At 39.6% G+C, this 26,758-nt stretch overlaps 1 protein-coding gene across 2 annotated transcripts in view; it reads left to right on the forward strand.

Annotated features, from left to right (window-relative positions):
• Positions 1 to 26,758, forward strand: part of PRKG1 (protein kinase cGMP-dependent 1) — a 1,169,747-nt gene that overhangs the window by 944,827 nt on the left and 198,162 nt on the right. For both annotated transcript variants that reach the window (XM_036265967.1, XM_036265966.1), the window contains exon 6: positions 24,307 to 24,384. In XM_036265967.1, the coding sequence (XP_036121860.1) occupies positions 24,307 to 24,384 (78 nt within the window). The remainder of the gene's footprint in view (positions 1 to 24,306; positions 24,385 to 26,758) is intronic.

The following is a 26,758-nucleotide window of genomic DNA, read 5'->3' on the forward strand; positions in this document are numbered from 1 at the left end:
CTCTTAAACAAACACAAAACCTGTATATGGGGGAAGGAAACCAAAAGAATAGGAAAGAAGACTAAAGCAATAACTTTTGGAAGCTTAGAAACAGATGGATGAGTGATAACAGGAAATGAACACTTTAGGTGAAGACAAATCTATCACACTACCCGGTAAGTACAGACGTAGAAGAAATGAGTATTTTTATAAGCGGGGAAATGGCTGAGGCTAAAAATGGAATGTTTATATAGATGCCTGCATAAGAAAGAGATGGATTCTGCCATCCTCATCATTAAAAATAGGATGACAGAAATATAAAGTTCAAGAGTCAAAAGATAAGGTCAGAAACAAATTTACACAATATAGAACGAGAAAACAGACATGGGAAATTAGAGGAAAAATAGGTGAGACAATGAATAAATCTAGCTAGACTCTCAACTGAAGCAAAAAAAAATTTAGAAAGAGAAAACAAAGAAAATGGAAGAGCTTTATCAAAGACATTCATGAACATTTCCCAGAGATGAGCAATGTAAGTTTCTAGATATAAGAGGCTATATATCAATTAAATAATTTGAACTTTTATTTAGAAGCATCTCCACAAAGAAAACCCTAGACTATTATTAGTGAATACCAATATTTAAATAAGAAATAATTTGCAGGATCTTCCAGAGAATGGAAAAAGTAAAAGGATTTCCCAGCTAACTTCAGGAGGCCATTATTAACCTAATACAAACTACCCAAAATATGTCAAAGGAAAAGAAAACTATAGACCAATATCCCTCATGAACATAGATGCAAACATTCTTAAAATTTCAGTAAATTCAATCCAACAACACATAAAAAGAACAATATCTCATAACTAAGTGGGGTTATCCCAGAAATAGAAGATTGGCTTAGTTAACATCCCAAAAAATCAATGAACTTAATTGACCATATTAATAGCACAAAAGAAAGAAAAAAACTATATGATTATTTCATTAGATTCAGGAGACTATTTGAAACATAGCATCCACTAAAGAAAAGAACTCTCAGAAAACTGATAGAAGGAAATCTCCTCAACCTGATTAACAACATCAACAAAACTCACAGTTAACATCATACTTAATGGTAAAGTAATAAGTACTTTCCTTCTAAGGTGGGGGACAAGACCAGAATGTCCACTCTCACCACTCTTGTTCAACATAGTAATGGAGATTCTAGCTAGTCTGGTATGTAAGGAAAAGAAATAAAAGTGATGTTCATTGGCAGGCATATAATAAAACTGTCTCGATTCATGGATGATATCATCTATGTAGAAAATCTTAAGGAATCAACACAATAGCTAGTATAATTAATAAAAGATAGAGACTGAATTTAGCAAGAAACATAGTCAATGTATAAAAATACATTCTACTTCTGTATACTAACAACAATCAGAAATTGTGATTTGAAAAAAGGCCATTTACAGTAGCATCAAAAATATGAAATACTTAAGGATAATTTTGACAAAAGACATGTAATAACTATATCGTGAAACCTATAAATTTTGTTGAAATTTTCAAAAGCTAAACAAATGCAGAAAGTTACTGTATTTATGTATTGGACTACTCAATATTGTTGAGATGACAATTTTTCCCAAATTGAACTATATATTTAATAAAATTTCCAGCTAGATATTTTTAGAAATTAAAAAGCTGATTCTAAAATGTATATGAAAATTAAGAGCACCTAGAATATCAAAATAACTTTGGAAAGAACAATTTTTGAGGGTTTATACCACCTGATTTCATGACCTTCCATAATGAAAGGAGTGTAGTATTGGGTATAAAAATAGCTATATAAAATCAATAGAATGAAATTGAAAAACAAGGAGCGATAGACTCATATAAAGGCAAATAGTTTTGACAAAGGTACTAAGTCAATTCAATGAGGAAAGAATTATCTTTTCAACAAATGGTGTTGGATCAATTAACTTGGAATTATACCACACACATACAAAATTAAGTTTAAGTAGATCATACATTGTATTAAATATATTTATAACACCATGAAACTTCTAGAAGAAAACAAAGAGGAAAATCTTGACACTGATTTTTAGCAAAATTTGTTAACTAGAACACAAAAAACAATGTATAAAAGAAAAAAAATCAGTTACCTAGATATAAAAAAGGTACTGTTACAGAAGTCAGAGGGCAAGACACAAACTGTGAAAAAATGTTTGCAAAACATGTAACCCACAAAATACATGTATCCAGAATACATAAAGAACTCCTGGTATTCAATAATAAAAAGACAGACGACCACATTTTTAAAAATTGGTGCAAAATAAATAGACATGTTACTAAAGAAGCTGTATGGGTGGTAAATGAGAACATGAAAAGATGTGGAATACCATTCAACATTAGGGAAATGCAAATTTCAAATACAGTAAGTGATGACTATATACCCACTAGAATTGCTGAAATAGAAAAGCTGAGTTACATCAAGTGTTGATGAAGATAAGGAATAGCAGAACTCTCCTGCACAACTGATTGATGAGTAATTGATATAACCAGTTTCGTAAACAGTTTGGTAGTGTCTTTAAAAGTTAAACATATACCCACAATATTGCCTGATCACTTTAGCCCAAGGTGTTTACCCCAGAGAAATCAAAGCATATGTCACCAAAACTTGAAAATGAATGTTCATTGCAGCTATCATTGTAATAGCCAAAATGAAAACGCCAATGTCCATCAACAGGTTAATGATAAACAAATTGTAGTACATTCATACAATGGAATACTACTCAGTAATGAAAAGGAACAAATTACTGATACATACTACACTATAGATGAATCTCAAGCAGGTTATTCTAAATGAAATAAGAGAAGCTAAAACAAATACATACTCTCTGACTCTGCTCATACAGAATACTAGAAAATACAAAGTAACCTATGGTGACAGAAAACAAATGAGTGATTTCCTGGGGAGGGATGCGTAAGATAGATGATAAAATAGACCTGAGGGAACTTTTTGAGGTGATTAAATATATTTATCATCTTTATTATGCTCATAGTTTCATGGATATATGTGTGTGTGTGTGTGTGTATGTATATATATATTTCACCATAGTTTACACTTAAATATACTTAGTGTATTATACATCAACAATAAAATAAACTTCAATAAAGGTATAAAAATAAGGGCAAAAAAAAAAAAAATGTCTACCTGAGTATTCATATAAAGCAAAGGCCTACACCAAGACATCATCACATCAAGAAATTTCAGAACACAGAGAATGTTCAACTCTTCCACAGATAAAAAACATGTTTCAGAGAATCTAGAATAAAATATTGGATCCTGGAAAACAATGAAGGAGTTGCTTCAAAATTCCAAAGTACAGGGTTGTTGAATCCAGAATCTGTATCCAGATAAACTGTCATTAAGGGTGAGGGTAAAATAAAGACATTTTCAAAAATATATAGCACTTAAAAGTGTATCTCCCATTTGCCCCTCTCAGAAGATACTACAGTAAAAAGAGTTAGAAATTCAGTAAAGGGAAATGCACAGAATTTGCACATGTAAAGGATCATTCTAGAAGGAATCGTGAGTAATAATTGTGCAACAGCCTGGAAAGGGAGTAAACTGTCAGGTTTGAGCAGCAGAACAAAGTGCTCTAGGAAGACTGTCCTCAAGCACAAAGTGAAATTAAGGAACTATTTCATGTGCATGAATATACTTGAGTGGAGGTTTGCCTGCGGGCAGAGCATCTCTGGATGAATTTGTGGTAGAAACACAGACAACTAAGAAAACAAACAGAAATAATAAGTATTAATTTCAGGGAAAACAGAATTGCACAATAGCCTATGATATAGCCAACCTGCAAATAATATTTATATGGTTATAAGATTATTAAAAAAACTGAATATGAATTCAAAATGTTGGCAGAAGATGGGAGAAGGGTATTTGTGCTTGTATGGGAACAGGGCATAATACAAAGTCCACAAATGATATATTAAAATAAGAATTGAGAAATTACAGCAAAAACATGTTATTTAGGAGTATAGAAATATACTACAGAATAAACAGCAGAAAAGTTGATAATTTTTACTCTAAGAATGCAGGGATTTGGGGAGGTAATGGGTGGGATATTTTTCATAATCAGCCTTTTAGATTTCTATTTAAACTCTGAAAAAATAAAGGTTTTGATTTATTAAAATATTTTACCTGGAATGTGTGAGTGATAGTGTCCCAATGGAAAAAGAAGGATAAAGCAGATGAATAATCTGATAGTTGTGACATTAGATTAAATAAAACAAAAGATACCAATTAACGTCTTTAATGCTTAGTTGCCAAAGGCAGGAGGTATTAAACAAAATGATCCTACCCATAGCCTTCTGTCCACCTGACATAAAAAGGAGTGAGTTACTAATTCAGGCTACAATATGGATGAACCTTGAAAGCATGCTAAGTGAAAGAAGTCAAGCTCAAAAGGCCATATGTTATATGATTCCACTGGCATGATGGGTCAGATTAGGCAAATCTATAGAGGCAGAAAGTACATTACTGGTTGCCAAAGACAGACAGAAGGTGGAATGGGAAGTAGCTGCTAATGGATATAGAGTTTTTTTGGGGGGTGATGAAGATATTCTTGAATTAGTGGTGATCGTTGCAAACTCTGCAAATATCCCCAAAACCCTTGAATTGTGTACTTTCAAAGGGTGAATTTCGTGGTATATGAATTATCTTAAAGGAAATATTTTGAGAATGTGTCTGCCAGGCGAGGTTATGTAAGAAAAGACATTAAATCTGTACCTCACTCCGCAGAACATCCCTTGAGGAAGAAAGCAGTTTATGAGGTCCTGTTTTTCCAGTGGGCTGTCTGCTTGCCTCTAGGTCACTAGATACTCAGTCAAGTATACTATTCATCTAATCTGGGTGCACACCTGATGGGTGATAATGACCGCAACCACAAAGACCCAAAGAAACGGTTTCACAAAACCCAATTCAGAGGGACACAATGTGATGTGTGTGTGTGTGTGTGTGTGTGTGTGAAGGGTGGGGGGCAAGTAAGTGTGTGTGTGTAATGAATTGTCACAAATCTTGTATAACAAAGGACTTGCATTCTAGTAAGTGACTGTATACTATAGAAGATGCTGCTATTGATCTGAATCTCTCCAGATATGACTTGGAATATATATTTTTATAAACACCCCCTTTTATTTCTAATTCACAGCTCAGGATAACAACTTTTCTAAACTATCCAGAAATTGACATCTATTTTCCACCTCACTTTTTCCAAGCGGATAGATATAAACATTGAGGGAAGGGGGTGAGGAGAAGGCAGTAATTCTGTCCATCTTTTCACTGAGAGGCTATGGCGGTGAGCTCCTACTTTGCAAAACTGGACCCTTAAGCTGGTTTATTAAACTAGTTGGACATAAAATAAAAAAATCCATAATAGTTTGGCCGAACTGAAACCTTTTCAAAGCCAAGACTGTTACATCGTTATCTTTTATCGAGGGTGAAAGCAGTCACGTGATTTGATTCATTTTTCCTGGAGGGTTCCTCTTCCTAGCATGGCAATGGACGATGATCCACAGAGCACCCAGGTCAAACCGACTATGGTGACATTTTCATATTATTAAACGTAGAGGACTGTATGCCTTTTGCCTTCCTACCCTTCAGATATGCAGGTCCCCGCCTGCTCATCCCATTACGTTCACCGCACACGTATTGAGAAAAGAACCCTGCAGGCCTGACTGCCTTTCATTCCAACAAGATTTGTATATGTCTCTCTTGTGTGCTGTGTGCAAAATTATACCAGTCAATTACCTTTCGATAAGTCTCTTGCCTTGCTCTTTCTCCCCTGGAGAGGCACGATTTTGAAAAACACCCATTTGTCGTCTCCATTTCAGTGCGCCCCCTTAAGCATTGCTTTAGGGGGAGAGGAAAGGTTATAGCTCTTTGTTCCAAGGAACTTGTGCCTACGGTTTACTTTGGGCTGCTTATCACCTCATGCTTGTGTTAAATAGATCCCAGGTGTGCTGTTCCGAAGTTCAGTTTATTTTTGCTCTAAGGTACATTTGCTTCAGCAAAGTTTTAAGTGCCTGCTTAGAATTGATTTTGATATTTTAAATGCTAAGAACCCTGTTTCCTTTAACGACACCTAAGCCGAACTCATGATCCACAATCCTGGAATATTAGTGCTATATAACTTTCTTTTTTTTTCATCCTCGCCCGAAGACACCTTTGCACTTTTATATTTGGATAGAGCAGGAGGGAGAGAGGGGGAAAGAGAGAGAGAGAAACATCAATGTAAGAGAGACACATCGACTGGCTGCCACCCACATGACCCCAACTGGGGCCGGGGACAAACTGCAACCAAGGTACGTGCTCTTAGTGGGAACCGAACCTGGGACGCTCCGGTCCGTGGGCCGACGCTCTAATCACTGAGCCAAACCAGCTAGGGCAATGCCATATAACTTTCCTATGTTTGCTAAGGGCTTCTTAAAAATGAACAATAGTGTTAAAATATGTTCTAAATATTTGGAAAAAATGTCTAGACTTCATCTGTCTTGTCTTAGGGCTCTCTAAACAGGTTAAAATTTGCAGATTTAAAAAATATATATACTGGCTCGGCCTGTGTGGCTGTGGTTGAGCGTCAACTCGTGCACGGATAGGTCGCCTGTTCGATTCCCGGTCAGGGCAAATGCCCAGGTTGTGGGCCCAATCCGCAGTGGGGGGCATGCAGGAGGCAGCCAGTTGATGTTCTTTCTCATTGATGTTTCTATCTCTCTCTCTTTCCTTTCCTCTCTCTCTAAAAGTCAATAAAGGAAGAAAAAAATACATGTATACATACACATACCGTGTACAGAATCCTTGCTGTTTGCAAGGGCCATGGCTTGAAACCGTCATGAATCCTCTGAATTGTGAATGACATTAAGAATAAAATATTTATGGAGCTTGTTAAAAAAAAAAAAACTGTTGCCCTGTGACCCAAGGTTGTATTTCTTGTTTTTCACTGGACCACTAATATGCAGGCTGAGAGTTTATATTCTTGCCTACTGTGTTAATTCTTCACATTGAAATCAGCAAGCTTGGCACATCAGTATCCCAAGCACAGAGTCATCCCGTTACTTTAGCTCCAACATAATGGATCTCTTTTTCGCCTTGCATGTAAATGTTTGCAAATGGATTTCCGTCCAATGTAGTTTTGGTTTCGTTTTGTGTGACCTGGTGCTTCAACCTATAAACTTTCTTTTCACCAAGCTCAGTAAACATGAAAGTGCTCTTAGAGAGAAATGGAAAAGCTTCTGCTAATGCCCCTCAGAAAAGACTTCTCAGAGGAAGCAACAGTTGAGCTGTGCCTTCAAGAGGCACTATCACTTGTGTCAAAACAAACAGGTCAAGGCAAGTCTGAAATGTCACAGTCTGCATCTTTCACTGGAAAAAACACCATGTATTAGCCTCAAGTCTTAGCCTGGTACATTAGTGTGGAAGTTCTTAGTCGTGGCTGAACACTGGAATCACTTGGGAACTGTGTAATTACTGGGACACAGCCCTAGGGGATCTAATTTAATGTTTTTGAGAGAAGGCCTAGGTATTAGGACTCTTACAACCTCCTTGGTGATGTTAATGAGCAGTGTAATTTGGAAGCAGTATGGCTCACTGTGGTTTCCCATCCCATAGATGATTAGAAACAGGGTATCTGACTCCCTCTTGGACACATGGACGGTGCATATCCTCAGGCATCTCTCCTGCAGGAAATTATTACAAATTAAACCTACTCTTCCACCTATAGTCTTTCACCATCTACTGCATCACATTCACTTTTGAGAAATTATGTATTTATTCAAAAACTGGAGAAGCTGTGTATGTCTGGCTCCAAGTCTTTCTAGCTGAACTCTCTTCTTCACTCCATATTGCTTTCTTGTTTAAATCCCATCAGTGGCTCCTGTGATCCATGGGATAAAGTCAAAGGGAGCATATCACTGAAGGCCACCTTGGTATGTCTCAAGTCTCAGGTTCTACCACTTGTTGCCTGAACTTGGTCTTGAGTAATATTGAGAAGTTAGTCATTCTCTGTGCAAACCACGCTAGTCCGTGCACCTGAGGACGTCCCTTCTCTCTCTTATCCCACTGGCTACCTGTTCATCCGGCTGGTTCCTGTCCATCCATCAAGGCTCAGACCGGCTACTAACTCTTCTGGGAGTCGTCTCTGAGCTCCACGCCACCAAGCCTTTCATGCTGCAACTACCTCCGGCACGGCATTCCTGTGTTATTTTGAAATCGTCTGATTTCATTTCTGTCCCACCCCCTCGGGACCACAAACTCATAAAAGGCTTGTACCCTCATCTGTGTATGGCCATGTCCTAGTATAGTGCCTAGCCCGCTTTTTTGACTCTTTATTAAAATGGAACTAATTTGGGGCATGACACATTGGGATGCAGCTGGTGACCTGATATTTAAGGTTGAGAGAAATCAGATCTAACAACTTGGCAGCAAGGAAAGAAATAAGAGAACTGAAGAAAGGTCAATCATGGGGACAGGAGTGACCGGTTAAAACCGTCTGGCCTGCCTGCCTCAGTTACCACGCAGGGCATGACCATGCTGGGGCTCAGGACAATAACAGATGTGAATAATGATGGACCCAGGTCAGTCATAATAGGTACTGTAAATATGTCCCAGACAAATTGTTTAAAAAGTAAAGTGGATATTATAGTGTAAATGCATTGTAACCAAATAAATTAAAGTAGGAAAAGAAATTAAATGGAGTTTTTGCTTATTTGGGATAGATACATCATTCTGCAATGATGTCAGGTAGATTATATCTTATGTATTATGCTACAGTCTCTATTGCACCTTCTACATGCATTTGCCACCAGAGGAAGTATCTGACCATAGTCATATAAGGTGATAATTCCTATGTCAGACTTATTATTTAATCTAAAAAAAAATGTGCTCATTCCCTTCAGCGTCATTGATCCACATGGAACAATGAAACAGAAATAGAATGAGATTAAAAAAAACCAAAAAAACCTTTTTCTTGAGGATATTTATTTCAAAACTACTGCTTGTGAAATTTTCCTCTAAATACACAGGCTTGGAAGTAACTAGTTTCCAGATTGGGGTGCTTATAAACTCCTAAGAACATGTAAGAAATACCCGTGTATTCCATCTAAAGCTTTTGAGAAGTAAAATAATTGGGGTATGTACTTAGCATTGTGGTTGTCACATAATTATTATGCAGCTGTTAGAAATAGCAAAATAATTACTTTTAGTTTTGATCTCTCATCTGAAAAAATGGAGATGATAGTGCTGTTTTTAATAAATATCCAAAGAGCTTCTTTTAATAACCCAGGTTAATAGATACACAAGTTATTCATAAATTATAATGTAGGTGTTAGTAATACTAATTTATTTTTTCCAAAACTGCAATTATTACTCTGTTAGAGGTATTTGTGTTAAAAAAAAAAAAAAAAAAGGACAAAATAATGCAAATTCAAGTAAATGCAATTTAATAGATTTTTGTTGAACCTCTTCTTTAGCAGAATGCACTGCCTGGCTGTTGTTGGAGATGGAGGAAGAACCTGTGTGGGTTTTGCCCTTTTTTGAGACTAAGATACACATGCAAATAAAGACTAAGGACAAACAGTGGAAGGGCTTGGGCTGCAATCACGAGACAAAGTGTTCTATGGCAAAGAAGCCTCTCTGTTTAGAGGATGGAGGGAGAGCTTATTGGAGAGCTGGATTTTATATGTAGAGGGTGTAGAGGAAGAACATTCCAGGCTGAGGACACAGCAGATGCAGCCCTGTGAGTGAGAAGGAAGACAGCGAGGGCCCTGCAGTGTCTGGAGGGGGAAGGGGAGAGGGCGGGGAGCATTTAAACCAGTGCCGGATCCCGGAGGGTCTTACATTGCACAGCAAGAGCTTGAATGTCATGCTGTAGGCATGTCGGAGCTGTGGAAGTGTTCGAGGCCAAAGTGGTGGGATCACAGCGGTGTTTTAGGAATCAGTTTCTACTGACAAAGTGGAGTACCTTGCAATAAAATCAGACTTCAAATTCTTGTGCCCCGGTCATCTTCCTGGGGTTCTTAGTATAAACATGTTCTTTTCTTTATTTGGAATAAGGAAAATGCATCTTCTGTAAGATTAGGAGGAAGTCCAACTGTGAGCATGAGCTCTCTACAGCAAACTTGGGTTCAGATTCAGCTTCTGAAGTTTAATTGTGTGGGGATCTCGGAAAAGTACTCAGCCTGTCCAAGCTTCCATTTTGATCTAGTAAAATGGAGATTCTAAGACTTCAGTGAGTCACTGTACTAATTGAGATCATCCTTAGCACGTTGTCTAGGATGCAGAAAGCCTCAAATTAATAGTAGCTATTCTTTTTTATGATGTGAGTTAACATGGGAGTGTAAAACTGAGTCTTTATAGTCACTATAAAATATTAAATTAGCCCTGACCAGTTTGGCCCGTGGATTGGAGAGTCTCAGGTTCAGTTCCTGCTAAGGGCACGTACCTCGGTTGCAATTTGTCCCCAGCACGGTTGGGGATGTTTGGGTGGCAATCACTGGATGTGTCTCTCTCACATCGATGTTTCTCTCTCTCATTCTCCTTCCCTCTCTCCCTCCCGTTCTATCTGAAGATGAATGCAAAAATGTACTCAGGTGATGATTAAAAACTTACACACACACACGTTAAATGATATCGTGGTCAGGAGAATTAGTGAAATTTCCACTGAAACTGCTTTTTGTCCATTGCTGGAAATCGGCAAGTAAACGGGCTGGAGAGCAGCCTCAAACCCTGTGGTCCTATTTAAATGCAAGTGGGTTAACCAGCAGGGCTTCCATAGCAACCATGCTCTGTGGATCTGCTCACAAGGCTGTCTGAATTGAACATACTTCATAAAGGGGGCAAAAGCCCTCTGCGTGTTGGGACAACAGAGGTCCTGGCTTTTCCTTTTAGCAGAGAATGTTTGCAGAAACTCCACGATGTAGCCTGTGGGTGCAGGAGGTGAAGGCAGGTCTTCATCAAGGTCTAAGGATGGTTGTCAGGATAGCATTACCTCGTTGACTTGTACCATACATGAGACCTGGGCTTCCCCGGGTAGGAAAAGAAGCTGGATATGTTATCTATATCGGGCATATTTTTAATACTCCAAATGTTAACATAGTATACTAGTGTCACCTGAGACTGATACATGGGCCCAAATGCCAGCCTAGTACTTACAATGTGTATGTGTCTCATTCAGATGTGTGACTATGTTATTGTTGTTGTTATTATTTTTTTATCCTCACCCGAGGACATTTCTTCATATTTTGTTCAGATAGAGTGGGAGGGAGAGAGAGAGAGAGAGAGAAACATCGATGTGAAAAGGGCACATCGAGTGGCTGCCTTCCGCACAACCCCAACCAGGGCCGGGGACGAATTGTAACCGAGGTACGTGCCTTTGACCAGAATTGAACCCGCGGTTCATCGGTCCACGGGCAGCGCTCTAACCGCTGAGAAAAACCAGCCAGGGCCAGAGCTGTGACTATAAAGCCGACATCCCAGATCCAGAGACTTCCTCCCTCCTGATGGCGAGACTTACGGGAAGAAAACACTTTCATGAGAAGGTTATCTTTTTATTTAAAGCCAAAGATAGTGGCTCAAAGCATAATAGCTTCAGGTCCCAAGGCTGATAAAATATACCTTGTGACAACAGCACCCCTCTCTCTCCTGTCCAAATAGTTTATCCCCCTCAGATCTCTGATCTCTGATCGCGCACCTGTGTTTTCTCTGAATCTTCTCTTTCCATGTTTCGTCACTCAGTGCCCCTTTTAACACTGTCTTCTCCTTAGCTATGTGGGGGAGGCAAGTTTTTCTCGGCCCTTTTAGGGTTCCTGGTTGAGTCTGAAAGTAAACTGAGGGAGACAGATTAACAAGAAAAAATAGATATAAATGTATTCAATACCAGCTTTTCATGATACAGAAACCTTCATTAGGAAATGCAGACCAGAGAAACAGACCCGAGGGCTTCCTGCTGGGCTGAATGAAGGTGGACAGTTTAGCAGAAATATCTTAGGTCACTCAGTGTGATGTAAGCAGAGTAAACTGGGGTGTAGCCGGTGTAGCAAGGCCTGTTTGTTTGGATTCTTCTTGGTGTTCATTTGTCTTGAGAGTGAAGAATGCTCTCTTTCTCAGGGTGTAGGGAAGCCCCTCTCCCATAAGGTTTTATAACCTGTTTCAGTGGACAAGGGCGGGGAAGGGTCAGAGTGATCTTCCTGCTTCTGCTGTTTTCTCAAACTCTTACAGCTTAAAATAGTCAGTATGTTTTGGGGTAGCATGTCCTGAACCCTTATCAGCTACTTACCTGTTCGCAGCCAGGACCTCTGGCCCAGGAGACAGCCTGTCCTCCAGTTCTGTGCAGATTTAGTTACTATGTTTTCCTGATTCCATTCTTACAACTATTATTACTGGTAATGACGTTCATTCTGAATTCAGAAACCTTAAACTGTGTGTGAAGCAGAAGCTGGTGAGGGTATGAAGGTGGAGGAGTGTTTCCAGGGCTTCTGTTCGATCTGTTTGCACAAGTTGTTAGCACATTGAAACTCTAGTATACGGGGGAATAAAAGGTTTTGCAGGGAGCACCCTGACTGCTGCCTCAGCTCCTTCCCGGGGCCCCTAAGCTTCCCCATGGTCCAGCCCCTGTCCTTTCTGACTGCTTAGTGCCATTTAAGTACTAGTTATTACACCTTTTCTGTATTACCTTGGTTATTACTTCAGGTAAACACACTCATTCACATTCTGGAAGAAGCCTTTCCCCCTTTGTCTCTCGGTCCTTGGGAAACACCTCGGCCCTCCCAGTGCACTGTCTCAGTGGTTCTGTGGCATGTTGTGGACTCAGACGAGGCAGGATCATAAATGATTCCGTAACCTCAGCTCTGAACAGGGCTGCTCTCAAACCAGTCTAGACAGACATAAAATATCTCTGAGGCGAGAACGCATCCTCCAGTGTATAAGGACCCCTCTGCCCCTCCATGGAGCCAAAAACTCCCTTTGCTTTCTCTTCCTTCTGGTCCTCAGTGACTCAAGGTGCCCTTTAAACTAGATAGTGTCATCTCAAAGAGAAATGCAAAATGTTCATTTTAAAGCATTGAGTGAATTCTACATATTACTGACTCCCTTTCCTATCTGTATTCGCTATACAGGTCATGAAAAAATGCAATTAATTAATCTCTCTCTCTCTTTGTTGAGGACTATATTTTAGTTGAAATTTCAAAACATATTTATGCTTCAGCTGGTGACTCCGAGGCGCTAAATTGTGTGCCTCCCTGGAACACATTTTATTATCTATCAGGGCAAATAATTTTCAAGTTCTGCCAAAGCTAATTGCCTTTATAGATCAAATTGTTAAATTTGAGTTATAGTGTAATTATGTGGAATGGGAACGCCTGCTTCTCTACTCTATAAACAGTTTTATTCTGTTATGAAATGAATAGACATAAAGCGAACTAATCTTTTTCAAGATGTTTGGCATTTTGTGTGCCTGCCTTGATATCCCTCTTAGTCGTTATATTATGTTATGTTCACATAATAGGTTATATTATATTAATACGGTCACATCAAAAACTTCTGAAAGTAAAAAGAGATTGAAAATCCATTTGGAAAACCTTGCCTTGAAGGGCTCCGTTCAACATCAAGTAAAACCCAAGCACTTAAGGAATTTCAGCGCAGGCTTTACTCTCCTTTGTCTAGCATTCAGAGTGACGAGTCAGTCCGTCCAGGGGGCCACTGCTGGGTCAACAGCTGTCTTTGAGAAATAAACTCTGAAGCCATTCAAGCGGCTTAAAGGATGATGATGTGATCTGACCACCAAAGGCACACAGGCCTCAAACATGTGGGAAATTTAGAGAAGGAAACCAGAATTCAGCGGCAGTTGGCCAAAATCCCCTGTAGTTTTATTGCACCGTGAGAAGTGTTAGTTTGTGAAGAAAATCAAGTGCGTGGATGTACAGAAACGTCAATATAAAGGGAGAGAATCGCATTCTGTCAGACTGCAGGGCGGATGGGGTGGAGGGCCGAGATGAGAAGGCCGGAAGCCAGGCGAGAGGACGAAGCGGTCAGCCGAGTCGACGTGTCACCTACTTAAACGGAGGAGCCAGTATTTTCAAATTATACATTACCTTTTCAAAAGTGAAATAATTCAAACGTTATAAACTTCTAAAACCAGTGTTTTCATTCATAATACAGTTTCTAAAGGTGATTTCCTGTTGAGGTAAGGAGACCCCCATGTCCTGAAGATGTCACAACTTTTGTAAAGAAAGAAAGATACTCATCCAAGGAGTGTTTGTATAGTGAGGAATGCACCTGGGCACACTGCTCTGCAGGGGACCTTAATTCTGACTCTCAGCCAGTTCATTGGCTTGATATATCCTGACACAGGTTGTAAATTATTTTCTAGGGTGAGCTCCGTGTCCTAGGGTTTTTCCGTGGCAGTGTGGAAATGTATAAGAATCCGCCCAACACCTTGTGAAGGCAAGGGCCATTTCCAAGTCACGGTGTCCTTGGGCTCCGACCATGCAGTTCTGGTCAGGACAAAGCTTAGGCCTGCACGATACTCTGTTCCCACCATGTGTGCCCCATCCAGTGCGGTCAGACTGACCTACGGAGCAATCCCTGGTCTCAAGTAGAAGTGGATACCTCAGCAGAGACAAGGTCCTTATAGCACCATCAAGGCAGATGGAAAGTCCGTGATTCAAGCAGTTAGGACAGAACACAAGTTCTTAGTAGTTGGACTGTATCACAGCACCATCAGGTAAAACTCATGGTGAAGGAGTTTGATAAACAGTGTTACATGGAGGAATGTTTCATCAAGGGCTGTTATGACACCCAGGGACAGCTGCATAGACAAAGACCTTCAGCAATGGTGATGGCGCAGACTCGTCCGCATGGCTCCAGCTATGTGTGTCTCAAATAACCTTGGTGAGCTAGGCAGGTGTGGTGCCTTGAGGACCAGTGATAGGTGGGCTCTCTATCCAGAAGTCTTAGCTGTCTGTATGTGATGAGCAGGCCGTATTTTCTGCTTATAAGTGGGTTTCTACCGTGTCTAGGTTCTCTGGGGCTCTGTGAATCAGCCCTTAGGAGTGGAAGGCCCCAGTTCATGTGTGACTATAGGTCATTGAGGTTAGGCTGAGGACACTTACAGTGATCTAACCATCCTTCCTCCCCACAGCTGTCTGGCTGGACCAGTTATGGTGAGATTGTCCTGGTGAAAGGTCTAAGCAGGCAAAGGGTGTGCTTATGTTTGCCAAGCTTCCAGTTTTTTGTTTTTATTTTATTTTTTTATTGATTTTTAGAGAGAGGAAGGGAGAGGGAGAAAGAGATAAAAACATCAATGAAGGAGAACATCGATTGGTCGCCTCCTGCATGCCCCCCACTGGGGATTTGGCCCACAACCTGGGCATGTGCCCTGACCGGGAATCAAACCAGCAACCTCTTGGTGCAGGGTTGACACTCAACCACTCAGCCACACCGGCTCTGGGTGCTGAGCTTTTAGTTTTGACTCTTCAGGATGTGTGTTTGCATTTCTTCTGGTCCACAGAGCATTCATTAGAGATCTCTCTGAATGAAACTATGAAGAAATGCAGAGAGTGGAGTATACTTCTGTGATTTTCTGTGCTGGAGGACAAAATGGTAAAGAGCACAGGAAGCTTCAGGTCTTGGTTCAGGGAGCTGGAAGGTCACTGGATGAATGGTACTGGAGTTGGAAAATAACCCAATACAAATAAATGCATTTCAACCCTGTGAGTTTTTAGATGCAGCCACTCGGACCTTATTGTTCTCTTTATAAACTGCATATACTCACCATCGCTGTGCCTTCACAAATGCTGTTCCTCCTGCTTGGAAAGCCCTTACCTCTCTCCCCAACCAGCAGGGAATTGCTTTCTGCCTGGGAGAAGCTACATATTATTTTTGATAAATTACCTATATACAGTCCTATTTCCTTTCACTAAACTGTCTTTGATAATAATAAAAAAATAATAATTTACTGGTACCTAATGCTTACAATGGGACAAGCTCTATATTTTGTTACTATGCATGCATTTAATCCTCATAGAAGTCTGTTTATGCAGCTATAATTATACTTTTCAGAAAAGGAAACTGCACAGGAAGGTTAAGTGACTTGCTTAGGGTTCCAGAGGTGGGATCTGCAAACAGGCAGGCTGGCTCCCGGATCCACATACTTGGTCACCATGCCAAGCTGCCTCTCAAGTTAGGGACTGTGTCTTACATGTCTCTGTGGCCTCAGGGCCACATGCAGAGCCTCACATACAGAAGCGTAGACAAATGATGTGATTTAAAGTTAATGAATGACCAGACTCTCCTAACAAAGGCTTGTCCCGTGTGTGGACCTGACATTTAAGTTTGGTGAAGGAGGACTTTTATAGGGCAGTATGGACAGTCTTGGAGCCAGGTTGTTGTTTAGCCCAAGAGGTGTGGGGAAGTACTGGGTGTAAATTAAGAAAGTGTCCTGAGTGAAAGGTGAGGCATGGCTTTGAAACAGGAGTAGTTGACAGTAGAGAAATGGGTATCCCAGATGTCCAGTTGGCTGAGACAGGATAGTAGTGGTGTGAGGAGAGGGGGGGCGGGGAATGGTTCCAGGCTTTGGTTTGTTTCTTTGTTTTGTTTTGTTTTTGTTTTTCCTATATCCTGGTTAATTTGTGGTTGGTAACAGGAGGACAATGTAATTTTCCTTTAGAGGATAGGAAGGAGGGTACATCAAACCCATAGCTTCAGTAAGGTTAGATGTTATCTAAGGACATGCTTCCTAAAGGATCAAGTCTCCTGGCAATTGTTATTCCACGAGAGGGAAGAAGCCCGCTCATGACAACATACACGCACGGAAAACCCTGCTGTCAGTCGTTAGTCAAGTGCTAGTTCTGTGATGACATCTGTGGTTCCATGACAGATTGCTCCCTGATGTCAGATTCCAAGCCACCAGAATTCAAGGACAGCAAAGCGAGACATTTGATGGTGTTACGATGGCTGTGTCAGTCTTTCTCGCAGCCCTGGGTGATCGAAGTCCAGCATATCTAATGAGCAGAGTTTACCACATAGAAGAACATTTCTGGGCCAAGAAAACTATTTGTTGCCACTTAACCAGTATTCTGGTGACTCTGATCTCCAGGAAGAGGCCTTGTCTTTTAAATAAACGTGGGCTGTTAGGGAGAAGTAAGAATTGCCTGTGAGGACTTGCACTGATTTGGGCTCTAGAAAGGCAGAGGAAAATCTTTTTGAGAAAGTTTTCTCCTTTGATAGCATACTTTTCTTCTAAGACAACACTGTCTTCTGAAAAACTGAGGCAGGAATCATGACTTGAGACCGTATGGTTTTTAAGTCATGGTATTTCCAATAGTTATTTTTCACTTCAAACATTTATTAGATATTCAGGTACACGAAAGTGGTTCATACTTATCGCACCAATTTTTATAATCAGGAGCAATTACCATAGTGCTATAATCATTAGGACAGTGTCAATAAATAGATGTTCCATGCTTTAATAAAGACTTAAAATAACTCCAATCTTAAACTTAAAAAAAACAAAAAACCTTAAGAATAAAGGTTTAATTTCTGACTGAAATAATTTAAGTGGTAATTTATTTCACAATATTTTGTATATTAATTTATATATATGTATATATTAAGTGAGATTTAATTACAGATTATTTTAGAGTTGGGGGTTGAAAATAAAATCACCAGTTAAAATACAGTATATTTGCACCTTTGTTAAGTGTATTCCATGGTATCCTACCCTTTTTGTTGGAAATGCAAGAGGAATTGTTTTTTCCATTCTTTTTTCTGAAATTTTATTGTTAGTATATAGGAATGCAATGGATTTGTGTACATTGATTTGTATCCTGAAACTTTACTATATTTATTTATTGTTTCTAAAAGTTTTTTGGTGTAGTCTTTAGGCTCATAGACACAGACACCAGTATGCAGGTACCAGAAAGAAGGGGAGTGGACAGAATGAAAGGTTCAAATGTACGGAGGCAGAATATTTGACTTTGGGTGGTAGGCACACAATGCAAAATACAAATGTTGTATCGTGGCATAAAACTGTACACTGGAAACCTATATAATTGTATTCAATTAACCAATGTCACCTCAATAAATTTAATTAAACAACTATGGTATATTGGATATAAAAAAACAATAAATCTGATCTGAAAGGTGAAAATGAATTATACATAGTAACCAAGAAGCAACTTTCACAGACTCAAGAGTCAGATCCAGTGTTGCACTAAGCCTTCTACCAAATGTCAGCGAGAATGTGCAGAATTTTAAAATTCCAAATGGACATGTATATTAATGTTGAATTCTGAGAATACAGACATACATATGAACAATGAGAGGTATACCCATTCTTTTTCTAATGGCAAAGGCAAGATTGGCTTTCTTAATTCACAAGTTTCAGAAATATTATTCCAAGTTATTGCCTTGGGGACATGCATTGCTTACAGTTAGATATGCTGTCAATTTTCTCTCTCTGTCTATCCCTCTAACAGTTAGAGGGTAACCTATGATTTATAACTCAGCTTTCCCATTTAAAGTAAAAGGGTTTAGACCAAATCTATTCTTAATGTAGATTATATATCGAATGCCTGTTTTGTGCTAGGCATTGTTCTAAGTGAAACAGTGGATGTAAATGTTAAATCTCTTTAAACCTCTGAGCAGCAGGTTACGGGTGGGGTCACAACAGCAAACCAAAAAGGAGGATAATTTTAAATCATGATGGGTGTGGTAGGCCCTTCTCACTGGAGGTTCATTTGTGCTGTGGTTTATAGCTGTTTGTCATCGGTCGTTCATTAAAGTATCCAGTGGGACCACACAGCTTTGGAGAACCTTGAACAAATACAACAAAACCAAAGTAAAACTAGCATATAGTTTTATATATAGGTATTCAATATATAATCTACATTAAGGATAGATTCGGTCCAAGCCCTTTTATTTTAAATGGGAAAGCTGAGTTACATGGGGTAGAAAATGAATGGGGGTGAAGGGCACATTATGAGTGGAAAGACCTCACTGAGGCCTGAAGGATGGGAACAAGATAATGACAAAGGTCCTGAGGAGGAGTGTTCTAGACAGAGGGTCTACTGAATGCCAGCTTCTGAAGAGGGACCCAGTCTGGTGAAGTACAAGGCACAGAAAGATCCAGTGTTTCTGAAACAGAACCAATGAGGATGGGAACAGGAGGAGATGAGGATGGAGAGGTGTGTGGTGATGAGAGTACAGAGAACTTCACGGACCACCCTCAGTTGCTAATAGTTTTGATTGTAGCCAGAAGCCAGTGGAGGTTTTTAAGCAGTAGAGTGATTTCAACTGATTTGCTTTTTCAAAGGTTTGCTTGGTTGTAGTGAAAAGACCAGGTGAGATAGAGTGGGGTGAATGGAGAAGGAGGGAGGCCAGATAGGAGGACATGACCAAGTTCAAGATATGATGTGGGCTTGGATTAGAGAGTCAGCTGTGGAGACAGGGTGAGACGCTGGGCTTGGCACATGCCGCAAAGGGAGAGGCCTTTCTGATGAATTGACTGTGGGCAGCATCAGAAAGGTGAAGATTAAGGAGGGTTACTTCATTCACGCAATTAATATTTTTGAGTTCTCATTCTGTTCCAAGCCCTTTCTTAGATACTGAGGATATTATAGGAAACAAAACTAGGCCCAATCCTTATGTTCTATAGAACTTAAAATCTGCTGAAAAACGTCATTACAATGATCAAATGAATAAATGAATAAATAACTATAAGCTCAGAAAAGGGCAATGAAATAAAGCTTCGTGGTATTGTGAAGTCATATAACAGAGAGACGCAGTTGAGCCAGGGGAGGGGTGGGGGCGGGAGGACATGCCCAGTCCGGGAAGGCTTAGGTCCGGGAGGGAGGTAGGCTGTAACTAGGTGAGTCACAGAGGCTGTGTAGCGGCAGGAGTGCTTGGACCCGGTGGAAGAAGTGGGGTACAGTTGAGACACGGACCTAGGATGGCCCGAGGGGCTGAACAGCAAAGCAGGGGAGAGAGAAGAGGTTGAAAGGGTGGCAGTGAACACACTGACTATAGCCTTGTGGGCCGTGGTAAAGAGGTTAGCTCTTATCCTAATAACTATGAAAACCTTTAAAGGAACCTATCTGGGAGTTGCTATGGTTTCTTCCTGTTCTAAATTCTGTATTTTTCTTTCATTTAATTGGAAATAAGAAAATGGTATAGTTGCAAAGTGACCTTCAAAAAACAATAAAATTGCTGGCATTTGAGTAACATAATTATAGACTCTCAAAGAATCAGCAGGCATTTCCTCTTCCCCTCAGGTGTAATTGAACATTTCAGCACAGGACAGTCGTTATGGTCCTATAACACCATCAATATTATCCTTCCCAGACTTGAACTGCTTTTGGCCATTGTTCCATAGACTCTTTTCTGGACCCCCCAAGTTTTATGAGCTTATGGAGCATAGCAATATGCACATGTGGTTTGAGCTTCTCAGTATGGTGCTGGGTTCCAGGAGAAGTGTCTTGAGAAACGGGTAGAAGCTGCACGGCCTATTCTGAGCTAACTTTGGAAGTCACACAGCACTTCTAAGCAGGCTCTTGTTACAAAAGAGTCACTGAGGCCACCCCACATTCAAGAGAGGGGCATTAGACTTTGTTCTGAAGAGGAGAAAAGTCACCATGCAGGAGAGTTCATGAAATGGAAGGTTTTTTGTGGTCATCTTTGGGAAATATGGCTGTCAGAGAATTGCAGCATCTCAGGAAACCTTGGGCACCCACCTCAGTCTCCTCTGCAGTGTTCTGGCCCATGTTCCCCGGCCTTCGCTGATGTGTGCTAAGCACATGATGTCCTTTGCTCACTGGGACAACCCATTCCACCTTAAAGCTGCTTGGACCTGTAGATATTTCCCTCTTGTGTTGAGGAACCATCTGGAACCCTTGGTTTCCTCCCTTTAATTTTCATACACTCTCTGGGCTGTCAGCTAGAAAGGCTGCCTCCCTCTGCCTCGCCACGGCTCAGTGGAGATTTGAAGACAGCTACTGTGGATTCGGAGTTTTCTCACAGCCTAGCATCCCAGCTCCACCAGCCCTTCCTCATAGGATTGGTTTCTCTGTGCCCCACCCCATCTCAGTCTTGGCCCTTCAGAGGCTATTGCGGTTTTCCTATGAAGCAGATGCCCTCTTGGTTGCATCCCCCAATCCCTCTTTCCCATTTCCCACGGCCAGAGCTTTGATTTCATTCCAGTGGTTTCTTGTCAGCCTTAGTGGGTGAACTTAATGAATGAAAAATATTTGGAATAATTCTATTCCTCTTGCCATGCATTTGTTTAAGAATAGGCATGCAAGCTAAGCCAAGGAGACATAAGGTGATGATTGCTAGGGATCTCTGGAATTTTTCCCTCAGAAGGAGATGTAAGATAAGACCCAGCTTAGATGACTGGAACAGTGGCAGCCATATTGGGACATGAGGGCCCATCCTGTGAGGGAAAGCCAACTAATGAGGGAAAGAAACTGAGTCCTTGGAGGAGTTGTTGAGCCAGTAAATTAACTAGCCCTGGAACTTTTCCATTTCCAGACTTCTTGTTACATCAGAGACTAAATGTTCTTATAATTTAAGCCATTTATTCAGTATTTATCGAATAACTAGGTACTTTTCTAGGTACAAGGGATAGAAAGGAAAGGGATAGCCTTTTAAAAACGAGTAAATGAGGGGAATGAACTTAGATAAGCTGAGAATCCTTTAAATGTTGGTCCTTTTTATTTCCATCTTCCTATTTTTCCAAAATAATTATATATTTATTACTATTATATAACCATAAAAAGATGCTAATGCTTTTGGAGGGATGACTTTCTCTTGCTCAACATCCAGTGATCTCTTTCTCATCCTTCAGTTGGGTGTTCAGAATCTCCATGGTGAACTCTTGGGAAGGAGTCAGATATCTCCTAGACTATACAACACAGTACAAAAGATGGCACTAACCTATAGGATAGCATTTTGCGTACTGGACTATTTGGGAGGTTCTGAGAGCTCTTGGACTAGGAACCAAGTGAAAAGTAAGACAAACAGTAAGGTAAATGGGACTAAAACATTACTGTTATTACTAATGAAACCTAGGCTAGGGGATGTAGCTTAGGAGTGAGAGCCAAATGGACTTCCTAGACTGAATCCTCTATTTGGGCTGACTGATCCTGTCCCATAAATGCAGTCAGAGATAGGCTTCCCTATGCGAGGGTGGAGATTCTTCCCCTGGAGGAGCAGCAGAGAATGCCAGCCTTGTCTGGGAGCCATCTCCCAACAGGGAGAGATGAGAGCCTGAGATGAGTATATAAATCACTTCCAAATTTACCAGTCAGATACGTCACACCATTTCCTCTTTGGATGAGTGAGGAAAGAAGAATAGAGAGGTCCTAAATGTTACTAATTGAACTCCAGTCATCTATAAAGAAACATCAAGACTGGAAAAGTTTCTCATTCTTCCCTTTCCGCTACAAATTATAACTCTTCCCTTGCCAACTTGAACTACTACATGTGCTATCCAATGCAGTCACTACTAACCACATACGAGTATTTAAATGTAAATTAATGAAAACTAAATATATTTAAAAAGTCAGCTTTGTAGTCACAGTGGCCACATTTCAACTGCTCAGTTACATTTTGCTATGTAACATTACCACCGGCACAGAAAGGTCTACCAGATGGCCCTACTGTGAGTTGTGTTTTTTTTGTCTCACTCATCTTTGTATCATTGGACCTGATTCAGAGACACTCAGAAATGTTTCTTGAATTGACATACAAAAGTAGACAATTGCGTGTGTATTGTTTTAAATCTGCATGTTGTAAAAATCTTTTCTTTCCAAAGCAGCAAGGTATGAAAATGAAACATAGATATATCTTGTTAAACGAAATAAATCAGTTAAAGAATGTGTTCTATAATCCTAATTTTAAAACTTGTTACAAGAAAATGAGTTATGTTTGAGTAAAATATAAAACAGATTAGGTAGGCCCTGGCCGGTTTGGCTCAGTGGTTGGAGTGTCGGCCTGCGGTACAGAGAGACCTGGGTTCGGTTCCCACTAAGGGCACGTACCTCGGTTGCAGTTTGTCCCCGGCCCTGGTTGGTCGTGCGTGTGGCAGCCACTCGATGTGTCCCTTCACGTCGATGTTTCTCTCTCTCTCTCTTCCTCTCTCTCCCTCCCGCTCTATCTGAACAGAAAATGGAAAAATGTCCTCGGGTGAGGATAAAAAAAATAAAATAAAAAATAAAACAGATTAGGTAGAATATTCATTTTCTAGATATACAAGGAAAATTATGGCTTTGCTCAATGTCAGGTATTAATGAAAGGCAGTTTTAGGAGTGGATAGACTAAAGTATTTGGAAACATGTATTGAAGCATAATCACAGCCAAGTCGCATGCAAACCATGACATCTCTTTCCTAAGGAGCGTGCGAAGTAATATTTTCTTTCCTCAAACTTGGCTCCTTGAGAAGCTGCAGAGAAGGATAAGGCCAGACGGCACAGTTCTCATTTCCCTGTTATACCTCCTGACCGAGCAGTAGACTGTCTCCCACCTCTGCCTGTAGAAATTACTCTTGTCTGTTTCAGGAGTTATGCTAACCCTGGGAATGAACCCAGTGACTGTGTCAGGGTCAGAACACTGACACACTGACTGTGATCATCTCCTCGCAGCCTTACTCTGCTCCTCATTCGGTCGTTTATGAGCTCACAGATGCTGGACCAGACTTCAGTCCATAAAATTAAGGCATTCTGTTCGACGGAGCCAAATCTAAATTGCTGAAGCAAGGACAGTAAAGCATGAAGCAGTGACTTAAAAAGTAACTAGAGCCATCAAACCCACACTAAAAGTCAGCATGCTTTCGAAATGAAGATCTTTCGATGCCGCAGTAATTTCTTAGGGGGAAAAAAGGCTATCATTATGGGAATACTAAAGCTAAATGAGAATAACAAATAAAATAATACAGAAGACCACTTTAATTAGTAGCTCTGCTGTTTTGTTTTTTTGCGCAGTTGATGGAAGAAAAGAATATTTTCATCAAACTATTATAATGAATGGATTTAAAGACATGAATGTAATCATCCAGGAAAAAAAAAAATGGCATTTACAAAATAGTTTTTAAAATGAGCCTGATAAAAATGACTTCTCTGTAATTATTATGTTCGTTGACTAATATTCATTCTTAAACCATGATGGATTTTAGATTTGGGTAAAACTTCATGAGGATGAATGCATCCTTTGGGAGCTGATACTGGAAGAGGTTGAGTTGTTTGGTGAATTACTTCTTTCTTATTTTTTTTCTCTGCTGCTGTTTCTATTTTTCAGACCCACTATGAAAATGGGGAATATATCATCAGGCAAGGTGCCAGAGGGGACACTTTCTTTATCATCAGCAAAGGAAAGGTAAGCTCTGAGAGAAGAAGCGAGCCCTGCCGGAGGGGAGCTGGGGCTCCTCTGACCCCGGGAGCAGAACATGTGCAGGGTCTCGAGCTACACCGACATTTCCATTTTCTGAAACTGACAGAGGAATATTTGAGAATGAGTTTCCCAAAAATAATGCCAAAGGAAGAAAACGTGTAACTTTGAAGGCTGGTAAACCAGTCTGTGTGCTGTAATAAAATCATGATGCTAGATGCCGCTGAGATGCTGGCGTGAATGGGAAGTTTTCTATAATTAAAAATATTTAATTAAAAAGGAAAAGACTCAGCTTGCTTAAAAAAAAATATTTAACAGGAAAAACATCCATTCAGTTATTATGGGCAGTAAAAGTGCTATAATGGAACATCTGGACTTCGAAATCAGATGGCCCAAGTGTGAATTCAGCTTTGAAACTTACTAGTTTTAATATCCACTTTGAGAGCAATAGGATATAAATCTATCCAAGTCTTATAGTATCTTCCTAAAGGAAGATTTAAGGAATACTAAAAACGATTAAAATGATAAAATGTAGGGCAAGAGTAAATATGAGTTAGACAAGGGATATGCACAAAAAATTATAATTTATTCTTTACTATATTTCAATTTTTCAGTATAATGAAACTCTTATTTTGATTGTTTTTAAATAATATGTTTTTAGTGATGTTTTAGAGAGAAAGGAAGAAAGAGAGAGGTAGAAACATCGATGTGAAAGAGATACACTGATTGGCTTCCTCCTGCACACCCCCTGAGGATCAAGCCCACAACGGGGGCATGTGCCCTGACTAGAAATTGAACCAGGCACCTCTCAGTCTGTGGAGCGATGCTCAGTCCACTGAGCCAGGCTGGCTGGGAGATTTAAAATGAAATAGGAAATTAAATGAATTGGAAAACTGGGACTTATGTAGATTAATACTCTGATATTATATTGCTAAAAATATCTTTTAGAAAATAACTTAGATTTCTTTCAATAGTAAAGTCATAATCGTTTTTAAATGTAAACATTGCACTATAACCTATGATTTGAACTTATTTTGCTTTGTCATAAGTGATCCTTAAAAATAATTTGTATGTGTTAAGTATAGGAAGAGATGGGGAAGGAAATGCAGTGGAAGGTGATTTCTATGTGCTTATTTTTACAATTACTTAAAAATAAGTAAATGTATTTCCTCTGATTTAATGTACATGACTGAATCTGGTACTTTATGGCACACATTAAAACAGAAAAGAGATTTAAAGAGCCACAGTGAGCAGCATATGTGAAATATTATAAACCTTGTTGGATAACATTTTAGATAATTCTTTTTGGACAAATTCTGAATCAAGAATGTGTATATGCCAATGTTTTACACCAGTGGTACAGGGAAGAAAATAATACTCATACTTTTATTGTACCTATTTTTTGACTGATAACAGAAAGCCTGGGATAGAAATAGAAGTCAGGGACCAGCTTTTTAAAAGGCGTCCTGAAATGACATGACTGACCACAGTTATGGTTAAAACTGTGTCTTATTTTTTCCATTGTTAGAAGATAAGAAGCACAGAGGTTCATGGCTTATATATAAATTGTCAGAGCCTACCATTTGCTGCTTTATTTCTCAATGTTGAGTAAAGAATCAGGGAAAAGGAAAAATCTTCACGGATATAAATTATTCCATTGGTCACAGGGAGACTTTTTTTGCCCTCATCATCTGGGTCTATTGTTTGTTTATTACATTGCTAATTCTTTGCTATCAGGGAATTATATGTTTATCAGGTATGATGAATTTCTCACAGGCTTATGTGAATCCCCTATTACTGCAAATTCCCAGCAGTGCCTAACACAAGCTGTGTTTGTATCCAGTTTCAGCTGAGGACAGGTGCATTACTGGCACTGTTTTATGAGTTCCATAATAAGTCTAAATACAAATAGCATGGAAATTACACCACAGGCACCAATTCCCTTGGCAATATTTTAGAGCACCATAAGGATTCTGGGAGTAAAGTAGTAAGAATCTATGAAATTATTTTCACACATTCAAGATATTTTTTTTAAGCCAGGTATAAACTTTTCCTAAGCATGTTTTTCAGGTCAAACAACTTAGCTGCCATGATTCCTAGTTATATAAATTACATGATAATTAACATATAATGGATTAATATAGTAATTATATTAATTCTAATATTAGTGTATTGGAATCACTATAGTAAGTTGTAAGAAACAGAAGATGGGCTTACTTAGTCCTAATGGGAAGGCATAGGAAGAGAACAGAGTAATGAGGGAAGGCTCAGGTAAGTTATGGAACCGAAATGTTCTAAAACTGTATGTTTTGTTTTAGTTATACAGGTGTAAACTTGTTTTCACATGCATTGAAAAACTTAT

The sequence above is a fragment of the Molossus molossus genome, unplaced genomic scaffold (genome assembly GCF_014108415.1).
Source record: "Molossus molossus isolate mMolMol1 unplaced genomic scaffold, mMolMol1.p scaffold_m16_p_17, whole genome shotgun sequence".
NCBI classification, from domain to species: Eukaryota; Metazoa; Chordata; class Mammalia; order Chiroptera; family Molossidae; genus Molossus; species Molossus molossus.